The following is a 15,509-nucleotide window of genomic DNA, read 5'->3' as shown; positions in this document are numbered from 1 at the left end:
CTAACTGTGTAACTGTCCAGCTCCTTAAATGTGGCAATGTTTTATGTTAGAGCTCAGCAGGTCTATCAGTGTCGATTTAGCAGAAAGCAAACGGCTTGGCTCTCTCCTGCTTTCCAGTTTCCAGGTGAGATTCTTAGAACTGGGAAATGTTTTTGTGGGCATTAACTGCTATTATGACAATCTTAAAGAGATATCAATACCGTGTAATTAACCTATTAAGATTAAAAGATGTTTCTCTCTGGGTAGGATTAGTTTGAAAGCCAGATTTAGACCAATTAGCTGATTTCTCTCTGGACTAGGCACTGTACCAACCCCATTAGTGCTGGTGTTGCTAACCAAGTAGCTAACAGGGATTTCCCCACTAGTCTCATTTGCCCATGGCAGCAAATTATAGGGGTTTCAAATGGGTAGAGGTTAGAATCTAAGTTATGATGGATATTTGAGTTCTGACTATGTACTAAATCAATATATTACCCATGTTACATGTTTTTTTTTTAAAGTTATATTTTTATGTACTTATTACGTGGCTAACAGGTACTTACATCAGTTTAGATAAGCAGGTAATTTTTGTGAATTAAATATTTTTTTTTTTCCTGAACTAAAAGTTGAAATGTATAGTCCAAGCAACAAAGGGTTTTTGTTTTGTTTTGTTTTGTTTTGTTTTGAGACGCAGTTTTGCTCTACCACCAAGCTGGAGTGCAGTGGTGCGATCTCGGCTCACTGCAGCCTCCACTTGCCAGGTTCAGGCAATTCTCCTGCCTCAACCTCCCGAGTAGCTGGGATTACAGGCATGCGTCACCATGCCTGGCTCATTTTTTTGTTTGTTTTTAGTAGAGACAGGGTTTCACCATGTTAGCCAGGATGGTCTTGATCTGTTGACCTCGTGGTCCACCCACCTTGGCCTCCCAAAGTGCTGGGATTACAGGCGTGAGCCACCATGCCCAGCCAGTGAAAGGTTTTTTTTCTTGATCTATTTATTCGTTTATATGAAGAGTCTTAGGTGTAAAAATTAAATCAATTTTAGTTAGTTTCACATTTATTAAACATAATAAATTTACATAAATTTAGGACTGGCCTGGAAATTTTTGGTCATTGTACTAAAAATGCTTTTCTTTATTAAGTTCTCTGTTCAGAAACTTGAACCTTTCCTAAGAGACACTAAGGGCTTCAGCCTTGAAAGTTTTAGAGCCAAAGGTAAGTTGCTAACAGAAAAGTGACCTTTGACATGGTAGTCAAAACCTCACTCACAGCATCCCTGTTTAGAGAAGCTGCTGCCTCATAAAACTAGCTCCCCCACCTTTTTTTTTTAAGACAGAGTTTTACTCTGTTGCCCAGGCTGGAGTGCAGTGGGGTAATCTCAGCTCACTGCAATGTCTGCCTCCTGGGTTCAAGCAATTCTCTTGCCTGAGCCTCCTGATGCACACCACCATGCCTGGATAATTTTTGTGTTTTGTTTTGTTTTGACTTGAGACAGTCTCACCCTGTTGCCCAGGCTGGAGTGCTATGGCATGATGTCAGTTCACTGCAGCCTCCACCTCCTGGGTTCAAGCGATTCTCCTGACTCAGCCTCCCCAGTAGCTGGGATTGTAGGTGCACGCCACCATGCCCAGCTAATTTTTGTACATTTTAGTAGAGACGAGGTTTCACCATTTTGGCCAGGCTGGTCTCGAACTCCTAACCTCCGGTGATTCACCCACCTCGACCTCCTAAAGTGCTGGGATTACAGGTGTGAGACACCAAGGCCTGGCCCCTGGTCATTTTTAAAAATTAGGATCTTTTTTTTTTTTTTTGAGATGCAGTCTTGCTTTGTCGCCAGGCTGGAGTGCAGTGGTGGGATCTCAGCTCACCGCAGCCTCTGCTTCCCAGGTTGAAATAATTCTCCTGCCTCAGCCTCCCGAGTAGCTGGGACTAGAGGTGCATGCCACCATGCCTGGCTAATTTTTGTATTTTTAGTAGAAAAAGGGTTTCAGCATGTTGACCGGGATGGTCTTGATCCGTTGACTTCGTGATCCACCTGCCTCACCCTCCCAAAGTGCTGGGATTACAGGTGTGAGCCACTTCACCCAGCAGGAACTCTTTATATTACGAGGAAATAAGCTATTTGTCTGTGAAATAAATTACTAATGATTCAACTTTCTAGGAAGTACCTATTCTGCTAATAGTGTAAATATACAGTTATCCAGGGTCAGAAATACTCAAGTTTACCCACTTAAAAGATCTAGAAAATATATGAACTTAGGTTTACTTGCCAGTTAAAATTGTTTATCTCAGAATTTTACCATCAACTTAAAGTATATATGCTAGGATTATCTTGATAACTAATTAACATAGCCATTTCCCTCTGCATTCTTTACTTGAATGTAGTAGTGGACCCTTCAAGTCTAGCCTATTTTCAACCTTATATGCCCATAATTTTTTTTTTTTTTTGAGACAGGGTCTTGCTCTGTTGCACAGGCTGGAGTGCAGTGGCATGATCACAGGTCACTGCAGCCTTGATCTCTGGGGCTCAAGCATTTCTCCCTCCTCAGCCTCCCAAGTAGCTGAAACTACAGGCATGTGCCACCACATCCAGCTAACTTTCTAAAAAAAAATGTTTTTGTAGAGATGGGGTCTTGTCATGTTGCCCAGGCTGGTCTTGAACTCCTAGGCTCAAGTGAAACGCCTACCTAAGCCTCCCAAAGTTCTGGAATTATGGCAGTGAGACACTGCCTTGCCTTTTTGGTTTTCTTTTTTTAATAAAGAGATGGGGTTTCACTATGTTGCTCAGGCTGTTCTAGGCTCAAGCAGTCCTCCTGCCTTAGCCTCCTAATTAGCCAGGACTACAAGTGCATGCCACTATGCCCGGCCATGCCCATAATTTTTTATTTGCCTTTAGTGTTTCTTATTACCTTCTTGCCTATTGCCTGACCGTTTTTGCTTTTTTTTTTTTGAGGCAGTCTCACTCTTGCCCAGGTTGAAGTACAGTGAGTGGCACCATCTCAGCTCACTGCAACCTCTGCCTCCCAGGTTCAAATGATTCTCCTGCCTCAGCCTCCCGAGTAGCCGAGATTACAGGAGTGCACCACTATTCCTGACTAGTTTTCCTATTTTTAGTAGAGACAGGGTTTCATCATTTTGGCCCAGGCTGGTCTTGAACGCTAGACCTCAAGTGATTCACCTGACTTGGCCTCCCAAATTGCTGGAATTATAGGTGTGAGCCACCGCACCCAGCCCCAGATATACTTTAAACTGCTTTTTCACAGGTCATTTATAGAAACATTTATCATAAATGTCATCAAACCTGGGCACAGTGGCTTATGCCTATAATCCCAGGACTTTGGGAGGCTGAGGCGGGCGAATTGCTTGAGCCCAGGAGTTGGAAACAAGCCTGGGCAACATGGGGAAACCCCATCTCTACAAAAAATACAAAAATTAGCTGGACATGGTCGTGCCAACTGTCTTCCCAGCAAATAGGGAGGCTGAGGTGGGGGTATTGCTTGAGCCCAGGTGGTGGAGGTTGTAGTGAGCTGAGATCACATCACTACACTCCAGCCTAGGTGACAGAGCGAGAGTCTCTCTAAATAAATAAATAAAAATGAGTTGTCTTTCATTTTATCTATACCTACCAGAAAAAAAAAAGATAAAATTTTTCTACATACTTAACTCCACACTTTTGGGTGGGCTCGAGGACCAACATGTAACAGCAGACCATAAAGGTGAGACTACCTTAAGTAGATTATATCTTTGTCAGCATCTCACTGTGAAAACATATATTATCTTTATTTTATGACACATAAATTCGTTCTGTCTAGCATCTTCTCTTTCTGAAGAATTGAAACATTTTGCAGACAGACTGGAAACTGACGGAACTCTACAAAAATGTTTTGAAGATTCAAATGGGTAAGAGCAGTTCCCCTTCTGTTCTAAATTGTGACTGAATTAGGACTTCTGTTATATGATAGTTGTTCATTCATCAGCAAACATTTATTCAGAATCTTCTCTTTTTATTTATTTATTTATTTATTTATTTAATTTTTTAATTTTTTTGAGATGGAGTCTTGCTCTGTCCCCCAGGCTGGAGTGCAATGGCGCGATCTCAGCTACTGCAACTTCAGCCTCCCAGGTAGCTTGGACTATGGGTGCACGCCACCACGCCTGGCTAATTTTTTTGTATTTTTAGTAGAGATGGGGTTTCACTATGCTGGGTCTAATGACTCCTGACTCTTGACCTCAAGTGATCCACCCCACTCGGCTTCCCAAAGCACTGGGATTATAGATGTGAGTCCCACACTCAACCTATTTATTTTTTTGTTATTTTTTTTTTTTGAGATAGAGTCTCGCTCTGTTGCACAGACTTGAGTGAAGTGGCGCAATCTTGGCTCACTGCAACTTCCGTCTCCTGCGTCTAAGCAATTCTCCTGCCTCAGCCTCCCAAGCAGCTGGGATTAGAGATGCCCAACACCATACCCAGCTAATTTTTGTATTTTTTTTTTTTAGTAGAGACAGGGTTTCACCGTATTGGCCAGGCTAGTCTTGAACTCCTGACCTCAAGTGATCCGACTGCCTCAGCCTCCCAAATTGATGGGATTCCAGGCACCTGTAGTTGGGATTACAGCTGAGTAGCTGGGATTACAGGTGCCTTCCACCACACCCAGCTAATTTTTTTGTATTTTTGTAGAGACAGGTTTCACCATATAGGCCAGGCTGGTCTGGAACTTCTGACCTGAGGTGATCCACCCACCTTTGCCTCCCAAAGTGCTGGGATTACAGACATGAGCCACCATGCTAGCCTATTTTTAATTTTAAAGGTGGAGTTTCCCTGTTTCCCAGGCATTTAGAACTCCTGGGCTCAAGTGATCCTCCTGCCTCTCTGCCTCCCAAAGTGCTAGCATTACAGGCATGAGCCCCAGTGCCCAGTTGTTTCAGCATCTTATGTACCAGGCTCTTGTAGATGCTGAGGATATAATGACAAATAAGCAAGGTCTCTTTTGTCATACATTATAATAGAAGACACAATCAAACAAATATATAGGAAGTAATGATTTCAGATAGTGATAATCTAGGTCAGTAAATATAATAGTGACTTGAGGGGGTGGGCAATTTTAACTAGAGTGTTCAGAGAAGACCTCTAATGATTTGACCTTGAAGTTGAAACCTGTAAGATCTGAATGGTGAGAAGGAACCAGCTATGAAACGATGAGGGGAGAAACATAATTCAGATCTTTGCTAGCTTGCCAACAGCCAAAGAACATGGCTCTTGAATATTAGCAGAAATTTAAAACTCCTACCCCTAAAACTGGTACTTCCTCTGCAGGGGTGAGGCTAACATCCTGTACCTCCTAATTTCCACCCAGCAACAAGTCACTTTACTTGGGTTTACATCATAAACTTTAAGTTTTGGCTTCACAGAGGTCCTTAGGATTGACATTGCTAGTCAGGAAATGAAAAATATTTTAGCTTAAAGTAGCATCTCTTTTTTTTGTTCTGTTTTGCTCTTGTCACCCAGGCTGGAATGCAATGGTATAATCTCAACTCACTGCAACCTCTGCCTCCCGAGTTGAAGTGGTTCTCCTGCCTCAGCCCCCTGAGTAGCTGGGATTACAGATGCCTGCCACCACACCCAGCTAATTTTTGAATTTTTAGTAGAGACAGGGTTTCATCATATTGTCTAGGCTGGTTCTCGAACTCCTGTCCTTAGGCAATCCACCTGCCTTGGCCTCCCAGAGTTCTGGGATTACAGGCATGAGCCACCACACCCAGCTTCTTTTTAATGCAGTATATTTTAGCATAGGCTAATGATTCTTAGCCAGAGGTAGAAATGGTTTTGTGTCTCAGGTTTTGATAGAAAAAAAACGTGAGTGGTGGCCCAACTAATTTGTTTTTGCAAGGTAGAATACCAAGTACATATGCAATATTTTGGCATTTTCAGTGCCTGCTTCTTTTCCATTAGAATTAATTACCCAACTCACTTAAGCCATTGGGTAACAGTAGGAATCAAAGTTGGTAAGCTAGGTGGTGCCAGAACACAGAGAGCCTTCAGTGCCAGGTTAAGGAGTTTTGACTTTTCTTCTATATGCAAAAGAGTCACAGAGTTTTTAAGCAAAGAAAGGTTAATCTGGCCATGATGTGAATTGGAATTGATAAGAGAAATAGAATATAAAGAGACCACTTAGAAAGCTATTAACCTAGTGCAAAAGTGAAATAGAGTCCAACATTAAGTATTTTTTGAAATATTAAAATTATGTAAGAAGTCTAGGCATAGTGGCTCCCACCTGTAATCCCAGCATTTTGGGAGGCCAAGGTGGGAGGATCACTTAAGCCCAGCAGTTTGAGATCTGGGCAGCATGACAAGACTCTATCTCTACTAAAAATAAATAAATAAACGGCCAGGTGTGGTGGCTCATGCCTGTAATCCTAGCACTTTGAGAGGCCGAGGTGGGCAGATCATGAAGTCAGGAGTTTGAGATCAGCCTAGCCAACATAGTGAAACTCTATCTTTACTAAAAACACAAAAATTAGCTGGTGCCAGTTGTGGTGGCTGACGCCTATAATCCTAACATTTTGGGAGGCTGAGGCAGGTGGATCATGAGGTTGGGAGTTCAAGACCATCCTGGTCAACCTGGTGAAACCCCGTCTCTACTAAAAACTATATAAAAATTAGCTGGGCATGGTGGCATGTGCCTGTAATCCCAGATTACTTGGGAGGCTGAGTCAAGAGAATAGCTTGAACCTGGGAGGCAGAGGTTGCAGTGAGCTGCAATCACGCCACTGTACTCCAGCCTGGGCAACAGAGCAAGACTCCATCTCGCAAAGAAAAAAAAAATTAGCAAGGCTTGCTGACGGCCACCTGTAGTCCCAGCTGCTCAGGAGGCTGAGGCAGGAGAATTGCTTGAACCCAGGAGGCAGGAGTTGCAGTAAGCCAAGACTGCACCACTGCACTCCAGCCTAGGTGACAGAGCGAGTCTCCATTTCAAAAATAAATAAAAATATTTGTAGGCGATTATATTAAAGCAAATGCTTCTTGAAAGATTTGTGTCATAGTCCTCTCTGTTTTCCAGAAAAGCATCAGATATTTCTCTGGAAGCATCTGTGGCTGAGATGAAGGAGTACATAACAAAGTAAGTGAAAACGAGTGAACCTTTGTTAGAAAATCTAAATTCATTCTCCCATCTGGAGAAATTAACTGAACTTGGAAAAAATGAATAATAAGCATTGTACTTAGAGAGTCAGCATTAGTGCACCAATACTAGAAGTTAGAAGGCTGCATATTTAGAATTTTATGGACTCTACTATTGATCAATTTCATAGAATGGAGTCTAGGGAAATACAAATATTAATTTGACTTGAAGATTTCAAGTTTGATATGATTAAATTAATATCCTCTGAATCGGTCATGCTTTCTAATTCTTTAATGACATTTCAACTCATATTTTATAACCAGATTATACATATAACATACCTATTGTTACCCTAAGTGATTCAGAATAAGATTATAAAAAATAACTGAATTTCTTTTTCCTGATTCTATAGATTTTCTTTAGAACGTCAGACTTGGGATAAGCTCTTGCAGCACTACCAGCAGGAGGCTGAAGAGATGTTGTCCAGGTTGGTTCTATGAACTGTAAAAACTATCTTTAAAAACCTATGGAGTTTGATTACTGTTTATTTCAGTTCTATTAGCACAAATTGAAAGATGAATCCTTTCTCACAGGCCAATAAGCTCATCAAATTCTGTAGTGTGGATTAGCACTCTCTGACCATAAATGGTGAGTGAGAGGAAGAGGAGTTGGTGTCACTATTTTCAGTACAGGAACACAATTGATTCTGTTCTGTGTCCTTAGCTACCATTTCATATCCTGGGGGAGACAAGCACATCTCTACCTTGTACCTGGCAGCCTGGGGCTGGGCCAAGAACAGTAATCAAGAGGCTTCAGTGAGCACATGGCCTTTAAGCTGCAGGTTTGGGGGGTATCCTTGGCTAGGGCCTTCTTGGAGATTGAAAGACATGAAAGGGGGTGATGGAGGAGGATGTGAGGAAGGAGAGGTTCTTTGAGTCTTGAAGGTAGAGGAAAAGTGGGGAAATGTTAGGTGATTTTTTTTTTTTTTTGAGCCAGAGTCTCACTCTGTTGCACCATTTCAGCTCTCTACAAAACTCCACTTCCTGGGTTCAAGCAATTCTCCTGCCTCAGCCTCCTTAGTAGCTAGGATTACAAGCAGATGCCACCACACCTGGCTAATTTTTGTATTCTTAGTAGAGATAGGATTTCACCATGTTGGCCAGGCTGGGCTAGTTGTTTTTTGTTTGTTTGTTTGTTTTATCTGTCACCCAGGCTGGAGTGCAGTGGTGCAATCTCGGCTCATTGCAACGCCACCTCCTGGATTCAAGCAATTCTCCAGCCTCAGCCTCCTGAATAGCTGGGATTACAGGCATGCTCCACCATACCTGGCTAATTTTTGTATTTTTAGTAGAGACGGAGTTTCGCTATGTTGGCCAGGCTGGTCATGAACTACTGGCCTCAAGTGATCTGCCCATCTTGGCCTCCCAGAGTGCTGAGATTACAGGCGTAAGTCACTGCACCTGGCCAGAAAATGCTAGATTTTGATTTAGTTGAACTAATTTAAGCCAGTGATTTTAAGCTTTTTTTCGAAATAGAATCTTAGCTAGAATCCCAACTGTAAAATGTTAGTCAAAACCCTAATTGCAAAAGTGGCCTCTCAGTAGAGGGGGGCTTTGAGGAACATGGTTTGGAAAAACTTCCCCAATCCAGGTAATGATGGTTATCAATTACTTTATTCACTTCTTACATATTCTATTTATGAAGATAGATAATAGATAAGATGCCAGTTTAGAATAAAAACTTTGTGTCAAAGTTTGTAGGTTAAGAGGAATGGTTCTGGAAGCAGACTTTGTCTGTTCAAACTCTAACTTTCCTTAGTTTGTGACCTTGGGCAAGTCACTTAGTCTTGAATGAGCCTGAGGTTCCTCATTTGAAAATGGGGATGATATTAGTACCTTCCTTATTGAGTTATTTTGAGTGTCAAATGAGGTTAAATGGCAAGTGCCCAGCAGTATCTGATACCTACTTAGCACTCAGTAAATTGTTGTTATTAAAGGGTCATCATCAGTTTTCATGAGCTCTCAGTCCTGTTTGCTTATTTTAAATAATTCAGGTAGGCCAACATATTTTGGTAAACAATTGTAGGCACCGACTTTAGGATAGCAAGCTTTGGCTTCACTCTCTCCCAAGTATAGTCCTGCTGGTATATGGACCTTACTATTAGGTGGATTCAACTGACCGGAAATTTCCAGCATTTTCTGGAGTCTGGAGTTATAAAAACAAATACTAGATAATTGTTTCAGAACTTCTTGTTAAGAAGAGAGCCTGTAACTAGGGTAGAATGGAGAAATATTGATTAAGCTTTATAGGGTAATCTTTGGTATCTCTTTCAGAAAATGATTACAAAATTGCTTGAAAGCTCTTTTGTTTTGTTTTTAGAGGATCAACTGAGGCGAAAATTACTGAGGTCAAAGTGGAACCTATGACATATCTTGGGTCTTCTCAGAATGAAGTTCTTAATACAAAGCCTGACTACCAGAAAATATTACAGAACCAGAGCAAAGTCTTTGATTGTATGGAGTTGGTGGTAAGTGGGCTCATGTTTATTTGGTTGAGTTATCCAGCTTTGCCACCTTATAATCCTTGGAAATTAAAAGACCTAGAGAATATATGTTAAGTGTAAGTTGAATAAGTATATTCAAGTTTACCTTGGGAAAACATGGAGAGACAATTAAAAAATAATAAATGAATATATGGTGGTAAATGCTAATGAAGTAGGGTAAGAGGGATAGACAGTACAGGGAGGTTGGTGGGTTGCTATTTTATATAGCAAGGCTATTTATTTATTTATTTATTTTGAGGCGGAGTCTTGCTCTGTCACTCAAAAAAAAAAAAGTGCAGTGGTGCAATCTCAGTTCACTACAACCTCCGCCTCCTGGGTTCAAGTGATACTCCCGCCTCAGCTTCCCAAGTAGCTGGGACTACAGGCCCCACCACCACACCCAGCTAATTTTTTTTTTTTTTTTTTTTTTTTTTGAGGTGGAGTTTCGCTCTTGTTACCCAGGCTGGAGTGCAATGGTGCGATCTCGGCTCACCGCAACCTCCGCCTCCTGGGTTCAGGCAATTCTCTTGCCTCAGCCTTCTGAGTAGCTGGGATTACAGGCACGCGCCACCATGCCCAGCTAATTTTTTGTATTTTTAGTAGAGACGGGGTTTCACCATGTTGACCAGGATGGTCTCGATCTCTTGACCTCGTGATCCACCCGCCTCGGCCTCCCAAAGTGCTGGGATTACAGGCTTGAGCCACCGTGCCTGGCTAATTTTTGTATTTTTAGTACAGATGGGGTTTCACCGTGTTGGCCAGGCTGGTCTCGAACTCCTGACCTTGTGATCTGCCCACCTCAGCCTCCCAAAGTGCTGGGATTACAGGCATGAGCCACCGCGCCTGGCCTATAGTAAGGTTATTGAAAGCCTCTCTGAGGTACCATTTTAACAGAGACTTGAAGGAAATGAGCCATGAGAACATTTGGGGGAACAGTATTGTGTCAATCCAAGTATTAACACCAAGCAGAGGGCATTCGAAAGGGTAATTCAAGGAGAGTTTATTTTCAAAAAGGCTAAATAGAAAGGTATGGGTATTGGAGAACCAAGGTTTAGTGGAGTAACCTGGGGCTTATAGGCATCAGAGTTCTTTCTTTCCGTAGGCCTGAAAGTGAGGAAGGAGTAGCAGTTACTGTAGCACCTAATGGGAGAAAGTCACATAGTTAGCTGAATTGAGAGAGCCAACTCAAGATAACTCATTCAGCTCCTTCACACTTAGGCCTTCTGTTGGTAGAGGTTACATGGGACATGGGTCAGCCTCATGGAGCATAGAGCAGCCTGGAAAAGAATGCAGAGTGGCTTTGGAGGAACAAACAGAATATCTGGCATAAGCATTCCAGGCTGAAAGAACAGCAAGCCCAAAGCTCCTGAGCAAGAGCTTGCTTCATGGGTTTGAGGAACATCCAAGAAGCCATGGACCCTTCCAGCTCACAGCTGTCTTTTTTCTACAGGTGGATGAGCTGCAAGGATCAGTGAAAGAGCTGCAGGCCTTTATGGATGAAAGTACCCAGTGCTTCCAGAAGGTGTCAGTACAGCTTGGTAAGCTTGTCCCTTGAGGGGACCAGTTTGGGCTCTTTTCCATCTAATAGCCTTTGGGGTAAAAACTGCCCTTCAGAGCCCATGGTCTAAGAGGGTAAGACCTAGGCATGGTGATTTGTTTTTCTCCCCACAATAAGTAGTATGCTATGGGTACTCAGAGTTGATAGGGAATTTCTAGATGGAAATTCTACAGAAGCACAGTAAACTGAGAATTAAATCCCCATGAAATATTGTGTTGCTTTTGTAAATCCAAGACTTAGGATACCCACCCGTTGCTTTTTCCCTCTTTATTTCTCAAGAATCCACTAACTGGCCGGGTGCGGTGGCTCAAGCCTGTAATCCCAGCACTTTGGGAGGCCGAGGTGGGTGGATCACGAGGTCAAGAGATCGAGACCATCCTGGTCAACATGGTGAAACGCCGTCTCAACTAAAAATACAAAACATTAGCTGGGCATGGTTGCGCGTGCCTGTAATCCCAGCTACTCAGGAGGCTGAGGCAGGAGAATTGCCTGAACCCAGGAGGCGGAGGTTGCGGTGAGCCGAGATCACACCATTGCACTCCAGCCTCGGTAAAAAGAGTGAAACTCCATCTCAAAAACAAAACAAAACAAAAAAAAAGAATCCACTAACTGACACTGACATTACTCCGCTATAGCTTTTCCTGGTCTCCTCCCATCCCTAAATTATTTGCTATGCGTATCTTAATTTTCTTTCTTCTTTTTTTTTTTTGAGACGGAGTTTCACTCTTGTTACCCAGGCTGGAGTGCAATGGAGCGATCTCGGCTCACCGCAACCTCCGCCTCCTGGGTTCAGGCAATTCTCCTGCCTCAGCCTCCTGAGTAGCTGGGATTACAGGCACAAGCCACCAAGCCCAGCTAATTTTTTGTATTTTTAGTAGAGACGGCGTTTCACCATGTTGACCAGGATGGTCTCGATCTCTTGACCTTGTGATCTACCTGCCTCGGCCTCCCAAAGTGCTGGGATTACAGGCTTGAGCCACCGCACCCGGCCTCTTTCTTCTTTTTTAAGGCAAAGTCTCACTCTCGCTCTGTCATCCAGGTTGGAGTGCAGCGGTGCAATGACTGCACAGCTCACTGCAGCCTCAACCTGGTAGGCTCAAGCAATCCTTTGACCTCGGGCTCCCAGAGTAGCTGGGACTATAATTGTGCACCACCACACCCAGCTACATTTTAAATTTTTTTGTAGAGATGGGGTTTCCCTGTGTTATCCAGGTTGGTCTTCAACTCTTGGGCTCAAGTGATCCTCCTGCCTTGGCCTCCTAGAGTGCTGGGATTATAAGTGTGAGCCACTACACTTGACCATCTTATTGATCACACTGTATTGTGATTATAGTGGTGGCTGGCTTTTTTTCTTTCTTTCTTTTTTTTGAGACAGTCTCACTCTGTCACCCAGGCTAGAGTATGGTGGCATGATCTTGGCTCACTGTAACCTCTGCCTCCTGAGTTCAAGAGATTTTCCCACCTCAGCCTCCCAAGTAGCTGGGATTACAGGCATGTGCCACCATGCCTGGCAATTTTTGTATTTTTAGTAGAGATGGGGTTTCACCACATTGGTCAGGCTGGTCTTGAACTCCAGTCTACAAGTGATCGCCAAGTTTGGCCTTCCAGAGTGTAGGGATTACAGACATGAGCCACCCTTTTTTTTTTGAGATGGGGTTTTGCTCTGTCACCCAGGCTGGAGTACAGGGGTGCAGTCATGACTTATTGCAGCCTCAATGTTCTAGGCTCCCAGGTGATCCTCTTGCCTCCCATGTAGCTGGAGGATCATGCCAGGACCATGCTAGGCTAATTTTTTAACTTTTTGTAGAGACAAAGTCTTTTTTTTTGAGACGGAGTTTCACTCTTGTTACCCAGGCTGGAGTGCAATGGCGTGATCTCGGCTCACCGCAACCTCCACCTCCTGGGTTCAGGCAATTCTCCTGCCTCAGCCTCCTGAGTAGCTGGGATTACAGGCATGCACCACCACGCCCAGCTACTTTTTTTGTATTTTTTTTTTTTTTTTGAGACGGAGTTTTGCTCTTGTTACCCAGGCTGGAGTGCAATGGCGCGATCTCGGCTCACCGCAACCTCTGCCTCCTGGGTTCAGGCAATTCTCCTGCCTCAGCCTCCTGAGTAGCTGGGATTACAGGCACGAGCCACCATGCCCAGCTAATTTTTTGTGTTTTTAGTAGAGACGGGGTTTCACCATGTTGACCAGGATGGTCTCGATCTCTTGACCTCGTGATCCACCCGCCTCGGCCTCCCAAAGTGCTGGGATTACAGGCTTGAGCCACCGCGCCCGGCTTTTTTTTTTGTATTTTTAATAGAGACGGAGTTTCACCATGTTGACCAGGATGGTCTCGATCTCTTGACCTCGTGATCCACCCGCCTCAGCCTCCCAAAGTGCTGGGATTACAGGCTTGAGCCACTGCGCCTGGCCTGAGACAAAGTCTTACTGTGTTGCCCAGGATAGTCTCAAACTCCTGGACTCAAGCGATCTATCCCCCGACCTTGGCCTCCCAGAGTGCTGGGATTACAGGCATGAGCCACCATGCCCAGCTGTGCCTGACTTTCTTACCAGATTGTCATCTCCTTGAGGCCGGAGACTCTTATTTGTCTTTGTAATGCCCTTCCATGTCTAGCACAGTGTCCATACATTAAGTTTTCAATAAATGTTGAAATGTTAATTTCAACATTATTGGTATGTTAATTCAGTTGAAATTTATTTTTTGACCTCTTTTCTCTGCAGGGAAGAGAAGCATGCAACAATTAGATCCCTCACCAGCTCGAAAACTGCTCAAGCTTCAGCTACAGAACCCACCTGCCACACATGGATCTGAATCTTGTCAGTGACCTTATGAGCTTTTCTGCCACAAGGTGCCCGACAGGAGAGGAATGGGAAAAGTGCCCCAGAACGTGGTGACTATGTGATTTCTGCTCTGTTGCCTTTGAAGATAACTGGCAGGACTGACTGTAGAGCACTTTGACTTTTTTCAAAAAGTGATGGAATGTATGCATCCAAATGAACATTGTATAGATGTTTTTCACAGCAATGTGCAAAATGCTTGAAAGTTTAACCTTCTTTTTTGAAATCATCTTCAGATCCAGTGACCCATTCTTTTATCCTTATCCTGTAAAGATGTTTTTCAGGTTTTGAAAAATCTAAGTCATTTAGGACAAAGTCTAAGGAAACATTTTAGTGGCCAAGTTAGATTCTGGTTGTAAAGGAATGATACTAATTTTCTAGTATGGCTCTGAAGGTGATTTTAGGTAGAAGAGTTTTGAGGCTGGGTGCAATGGCTCACGTCTGTAATCCTAGCACTTTTGGAGGCTGAGGCGGGTGGATTGCTTGAGGCGGGTGGATTGCTTGAGCCTAGAAGTTCAAGACCAGTCTGGGAAATAAGGTGAAACCCTGTCTCTACAAAAATACAAAAAGCTGGGTGTGGTGACATGTGCCTATAGTGCCAGCTACTCAAAAGGCTGAGGTGGAGGATTGCTTGAGCCCAGGAGGTTGAGGCTGCAGTGAGCCCTGATTGCACCACTGCACTGCAGCTTGAGTGACAGAGTTAGACCCTGTCTTTATTTTTTGAGATGGAGTTTTGCTTTTGTTGCCTAGGCTGGAGTGCAATGGCGCGATCTTGGCTCACTGCAACTTCCGCCTCCTGGGTTCAAGCAATTCTCCTCCCTCAGCCTCCTGAGTAGCTGGGATTACAGGCACCTACCACCAGGCTAATTGATCCTGTCTTAAAAAAAAAAATTGTTGGGTGAGGTTGCTCACGCCTGTATCCCAGCACTTTGGGAAGCTAAGGCAGGCTGATCATCTGAGATCAGGAGTTCGAAACCAGACTGACCAACATGGAGAAACCCCATCTCTACTAAAAGTACAAAAATTAGCTGGGTATGGTGGCGGATACCTGTAGTCCCAGCTACTCGGGAGGCTGAGGCAGTAGAATTGCTTGAACCCAGGAGGTGGAGGTTGCAGTGAGCTGAAATTGCACCACTGCATTTCAGCCTGGGTGACACAGTGAGACTCCATCTCAAAAAAAATTAAAAATGGTAAAAAAAAAAAAAAAAAAAGAAAAGAAAAAAGTTATGAGCATTATTTGCATCATTGGGATACCTATATCACTTCACAAGATGTCCAATTTGAAGGAATACCACTGATTCTCTATGTCCTGTTGTATGTAGTGTGCTTCAGTTTTTAGTACTGAGTTGACCTAAATCCTGGATTCATGACAAGAAAGGCCTAAGTACTATTATTCATTGTTCTATTTGTTTATAAACTGTATTGTAAAATTTCACATAATTAAAAGATTTCCCTTGTCTTTGTCTA

The 15,509-nt window shown here is 43.3% G+C and overlaps 1 protein-coding gene across 2 annotated transcripts in view; it reads left to right on the top strand.

Annotated features, from left to right (window-relative positions):
• Nucleotides 1-15,509, top strand: part of DSN1 (DSN1 component of MIS12 kinetochore complex) — a 23,200-nt gene extending 7,691 nt beyond the window's left edge. For both annotated transcript variants that reach the window (XM_074406494.1, XM_010342630.2), the window contains 8 exons: nucleotides 51-124; nucleotides 1,122-1,194; nucleotides 3,792-3,879; nucleotides 7,038-7,097; nucleotides 7,510-7,584; nucleotides 9,477-9,624; nucleotides 11,090-11,177; nucleotides 13,926-15,509. In XM_074406494.1, coding sequence (XP_074262595.1) covers nucleotides 51-124; nucleotides 1,122-1,194; nucleotides 3,792-3,879; nucleotides 7,038-7,097; nucleotides 7,510-7,584; nucleotides 9,477-9,624; nucleotides 11,090-11,177; nucleotides 13,926-14,029 — 710 coding nt within the window. In that variant the 3' untranslated portion in view covers nucleotides 14,030-15,509. The remainder of the gene's footprint in view (nucleotides 1-50; nucleotides 125-1,121; nucleotides 1,195-3,791; nucleotides 3,880-7,037; nucleotides 7,098-7,509; nucleotides 7,585-9,476; nucleotides 9,625-11,089; nucleotides 11,178-13,925) is intronic.

Source organism: Saimiri boliviensis, chromosome 9 (assembly GCF_048565385.1).
Source record: "Saimiri boliviensis isolate mSaiBol1 chromosome 9, mSaiBol1.pri, whole genome shotgun sequence".
Lineage (NCBI taxonomy): Eukaryota > Metazoa > Chordata > Mammalia > Primates > Cebidae > Saimiri > Saimiri boliviensis.
This window is presented reverse-complemented; position numbering and strand designations above follow the sequence as displayed.